This window comes from Phragmites australis, chromosome 12 (genome assembly GCF_958298935.1).
Source record: "Phragmites australis chromosome 12, lpPhrAust1.1, whole genome shotgun sequence".
Lineage (NCBI taxonomy): Eukaryota > Viridiplantae > Streptophyta > Magnoliopsida > Poales > Poaceae > Phragmites > Phragmites australis.
The window spans coordinates 17,123,500-17,128,412 of record NC_084932.1 but is presented as its reverse complement, the minus strand read 5'-3'; the positions used below and the strand labels follow the sequence as shown (position 1 = coordinate 17,128,412).

General features: G+C 41.8%; 1 protein-coding gene across 1 annotated transcript; it reads left to right on the top strand.

Moving 5' to 3' along the window:
* The first annotated feature begins 1,556 nt into the window (after window positions 1–1,556).
* On the top strand, window positions 1,557–4,410 carry LOC133887488 (ER lumen protein-retaining receptor-like). The gene is made up of 6 exons (XM_062327461.1): window positions 1,557–1,794; window positions 2,815–3,080; window positions 3,313–3,428; window positions 3,749–3,822; window positions 3,916–3,979; window positions 4,057–4,410. Exons 1-6 carry the CDS (start codon window positions 1,704–1,706, stop codon window positions 4,091–4,093), a joined length of 648 nt encoding a protein of 215 aa, XP_062183445.1. The 5' UTR covers window positions 1,557–1,703; the 3' UTR covers window positions 4,094–4,410.
* Window positions 4,411–4,913: the final 503 nt, after the last annotated feature.

Below are 4,913 nucleotides of genomic sequence, written 5' to 3'. Positions count from 1 at the left end.
GTCAGACACAAATGAAGATCATGAGTTTCCATAATGGTTAAATGTAAACTCAACTAAATCTGAACTAAAAGTGATGGCTTAAGGATAAATTTATAGGGTAGAGGATGCCAAAGCTTGAGCTAGCTTCATACTATAACCCTAGGATGCATCCTTAATGGACTCTACTGGATACAACAAGGCCCATCGGCCCAACTTGAGGTGTTGCAACACCTTTTACATGACAGGAACAACTATTTTGATGATATTGGCTGACTCGGATGGAATTTGGATATGACTTTAGATCCGTTGGAAAGTATAATTGATAAGCTTTTCAAAGAGTCCAAGAATGTTCAAATCAAAGTTTATATGAAGAAATTACGTTCGTATCAATGTGGTGCTATTGTAGTAGTCCGAACCCGAAATCAAAACGAGTTTCTCTTTGGTCTCGTCCTCCTTGTGTGTCCAAACATTATCTTTCCCTTGTTGTGCGTCATTTGTTCCCAAATTACCGAGCAAAATAATATCACATTTATTAGGCAGTATTGTGTCCCCATTAGATAATGAGTGCACTCCAAGAAATGATGATACCTCGTAATTAAGTTGGTGTACTCATGCTTTTTTCATGAGAGGGTGCACGATAGGATTTGGAGATGTCCTCATCACATTGGATGATGTAATTAAAAATCATAAAAATGCTGCATTTCAATATAGTCAAACCTTCAAAATATTATCTAAATAATAATGATAAATTATGAAAAAAATGTGTTAGTGCATAATATGCCACCATCTAGCTCTCCACAAATTTTTGGACAAAAATATGACCTGTAAGATGAGAAACAAAAAAAGACAAATTTCGCGATTGTTTCTCATTATACAAGTAATTATTTGAGTTGAAAGTTTGTGGAGCACTAGATGATATCCTCTTCTACATCATGAAAGTTTTTAATAATTTTTCATGAATATTTAGATAGTGTTTTGAAGGTTTAAGAGTATTGGAATGCGGTATTTTTATGATTTTAAATTAATCTCTTAGTGTACGGGTGATCCATATATTTATTGTCTGTTCAACAGCCAGAAGTGTTTATTTTTTTTAATTTTTAAAACGTGCACATATTTCTACAAATTAAAACGTGCACATATATTTCTACTATTTGGCCTCTGTTTTCTTCAGATTTTCACCCTTTTCTAGGAGGAACGGGAAAAAGATTGCTGGGCTCAGTGGGTCGGCCCCAGCTTGTCTACTAGGCTGAGGCGGCCCAATTGCCGGTGCCGCTGGCCTGCCTATCCGGCCACGCGTGTGCCCACGGGGCCTCCTCCAATCACGTGCTGCCATCTCAGCTCCGCCGAGACGTACCTCCGGCCCCTCCTCACCACATTTTTCAGCCGCCCCACCCCATTCTGCTCACTGACATAAGGACCTAGCAGTATCCAGACCCACGGTTCGGCCACTCTGCCCACAAAATCGTCTGGTCCGACGTAGCAATCACGTCCACTCGCGCCCCCACGGCCACGCGGAGCGCGTCCAGCCAGCTCGGCCCCACCAATCCGCCAAGTCCCACCTGTCAGCAGGCGCTCTTCATCCCCTTCTCGAGTCTCGTCTCGTCCACCGCGACGAGGGAACAGCGCCACTCGCCGACGAGCCGCGCGCGCGCGCGCGCGAGAGAGACCTTTCAGTAGTGGAAAGAAGCGGAAGGGAAGGGGAGGAGAGGAGAGGTGGATCGGAGATGAACGCGTTCCGGCTGGCGGGGGACATGACCCACCTCCTCAGCGTGGTGGTGCTGCTCCTCAAGATCCACACCATCAAGTCATGTGCAGGTACGCACTTCTCCCCGCTGGGATCATGGCTAGGAATGGAACCGAACCAGACTGGCATTTCTCCGGATTTTTCCCGATTGGTTTCCTGGGACTGCGCCAGCGCGTGATGAAATAGCACCGGAGATCTCGATCTCGTTGGCAGCAGGTGGCTGTGCTGGTGTGTGCAATGCCGCACAGTGCGTACCTCCGGTCGATCCCATCCCAATTCCGGGGTTGCGGTGAGCCGCGCAAGGAATTTGTTGATAGGAAATGAGAAACTGTAAGTGGGAGCAAGGTTTGGGACCTTGCGGCTGTTCTGCTCGAATTGGGCGGACTTTGTTGGGCTTTAGGTTCCTGGTCTTCAAATGCATCCTGCAATTGACTGTATTCAGCTAGGATCTTCTTTGGCCGTGCTCGCGGTAGTTTGATGCACGCCTCAGTGGCCGTCAAGTTATACTTCACCTTACAAAATTGATCCACTACCAAGCAGGAGACGGGTGTCTTTTTGCCATAATTTGTATCAACTTTATGTAGCCAATTAGTAGCGTTACAACATTTTGCGCCATGAGGCTGAAAATGTTGATGGATTGTGCGAGCTATGCTTTGGTGCAACATTTCAGCTAATTGATAGTGCAGATAAAGTTTAATAGAGCAACAAATATCTTTTTCAGGCCCTCAATGCTCATAGTAATAGGCTATTACTGTAACGGCAATGCTCTGAAGAGTCAGAAGATTTTCAGCCTTATAAGTAAAATGTTGCCGTATGCCTGTGTCATTTCAGACAGTGATTATTTGAATCGTGCCTATTTCAAGTACCTGTTGAGGCACACACACCACCCAGTCAGCATAAACTTGAAGCTTATCCATTTTTCTGTATTCCGCTAAACCACCCAGTCAGCATAAACGTGAAGTTTATCGATTTTTCTGTATTTCTCTACTCTAGTAATTATTACTTAACATCGTATTAATATTGTCACACGCTTCTATTGCTATTTAGTTCGGTGGGTCTGTCTCTATGTTACACTTGATAATTTCTTGCAGGCATATCTCTGAAGACACAGGAGCTGTATGCGCTTGTTTTTGCAGCTCGGTACCTGGACTTGTTTGTTCATTTTATATCTCTGTATAATGCTTTCATGAAGCTGGTATTCCTGGCGAGCTCTTTCTCAATAGTTTGGTACATGAGATGGCATAAGATTGTGCGGAGAACTTACGACAAGGATCATGACACCTTTCGCCATTATCTTTTAGTGTTGCCTTGCCTGGCTCTAGCTCTCCTCATTAACGAGAAGTTTACTTTTAGAGAGGTCAGTTTTTTTAATCTTCTGCACTCCTAGCTAACTGTTAACTCTAGCACTACATATGCAAACCAGTCAACCGTTTACCTTGTAGGTTATTTACTGACATTTGACTTTTGATTGTTTCATTGTTGGTGCCATTATTTTTAGATGTGATGAAAATCTGCTTCCATCCGTTCTTATTGAAATTTTACCTCCTAAATTTTTCTGTTCTGATTATTTATGTCCTTTTTCGAAGCAGGTGATGTGGGCATTCTCCATTTATTTGGAAGCTGTCGCAATATTTCCTCAACTTGTGTTGCTACAATGCACGAGGAATATTGACAACCTGACTGGTCAATACGTGTTCTTTCTGGGGTAAGATCTGCTACATCAGTTAGGCTGAAAATGCATAAACAATTGTATTTGCATGGGAACAAAGCACAGGACTGCACTTTTGTGGGATAAAAGTTGCGTTTGAACAATATTTGATGCTGTATTGTCTATGATTGCATTTGATAATGTATTATGGTTAGTGAAACAATTTATGAATTTTATGGTTTCAACTTTTGATATTCGAATATTTTACTATGACCCCATTTTATTCTCTTCCCCTTTAATTTGTCTACTTTTAGTTTGTAATACGATTCTACTTCATTATGTTATTCCTAAAGCACATTTACTTGGTGATGATGCAGTGCATACCGCGTGCTTTATATACTAAACTGGATCTACCGATACTTCACCGAGCCTCATTTTGTTCACTGGATAAGTATGAACTCCCAACATCAGACCTTTCCATTCCCTATGATGGTGGATGTAACCATTATTCATATTGCCTCTGCATTTGTTTCCCTCAATGCAGGCTGGATCGCGGGGATAGTGCAGACTCTGTTGTATGCTGACTTCTTCTACTATTACATAATGAGGTATTTCCTTCAGTTTACCTCAACATTTTGTTACCAATGTTCCTTTCCACTGATTGTGTTCTCCAAACAATTTGCAGCTGGAAGAACAATGTGAAACTAGAGCTACCGGCCTGAGTTTGTTGTTTCCTTTCAAGATAGACTAGGGTAATACTCGTTAACGCAATGGATAGGCGGACATGATACAGAATAAGCATTGCTACCACCCACCAGGTTAAGGCATGCATTTTGGTTCCTGGGTTTATATCCTTGTATCTTTCTGCTATTATTTGGAGGGGAGGAAAGCCAGGGTAGCCTTGTAACTTATAAGGTGAGCTGTGTTGAACTGCGATAGTCCTTTCAGGAACTTCGTGGCGGTGGTGCTGTAACCCTTTTAGCAAGTTATTATTCTCATACGATATAATCTACTGTACAATGCAGTATTTGTTTGGAAATTTTCATGCTTCGGCCTTGTTCGGGGATCCTCGGCTTTAAGTTTAGGTTAAAGCTACAGAAGCCCAAAGGTCCTCTGATTATGAGTTTTTTTTTTTTTTACATTTTTTAACTTAAAAAATTAAATAAATAGCTTCCGGATGAAAAATATTACAGAAATAGACGCCTACCGCCCTCTCAAAGGGCTGCAACCCTTTGGGAGGACGGTGTGAGAGGGCGGTTAGCCCTTGCAGCCAACTGAGAGGGTGGGTAGGGTACTGTTCCCGCGGTGAACAGTACTCAGCGCTCAATTTTCTCTTCTAATCTCCTCTATTCAAAATAGTAGTTTTCTGTTGCTCCAAAAATCTTAAATTTTTTTTTACATGTTTCAAAATAGTGGTTTTCCGTGGATTCACTTATTATTTTCAGCCCTAATTTATATGGTGAAAAAATAAGTTCCTTTGCAATGCTCTATTTATATGTATTTTTATAATTTTATGCGATATTCTTCTTTTAACTCTATTTG

Bases quoted from the DNA above. Each gene is read 5' to 3' on its own strand.
- LOC133887488 (XM_062327461.1), top strand. From the start codon at position 1,704: ATGAACGCGTTCCGGCTGGCGGGGGACATGACCCACCTCCTCAGCGTG. The intron at 3,823-3,915 runs GTATGAACTCCC...CCCTCAATGCAG, and splicing joins TCATTTTGTTCACTGGATAA to GCTGGATCGCGGGGATAGTG. The intron at 3,980-4,056 runs GTATTTCCTTCA...AACAATTTGCAG, and splicing joins TTCTACTATTACATAATGAG to CTGGAAGAACAATGTGAAAC.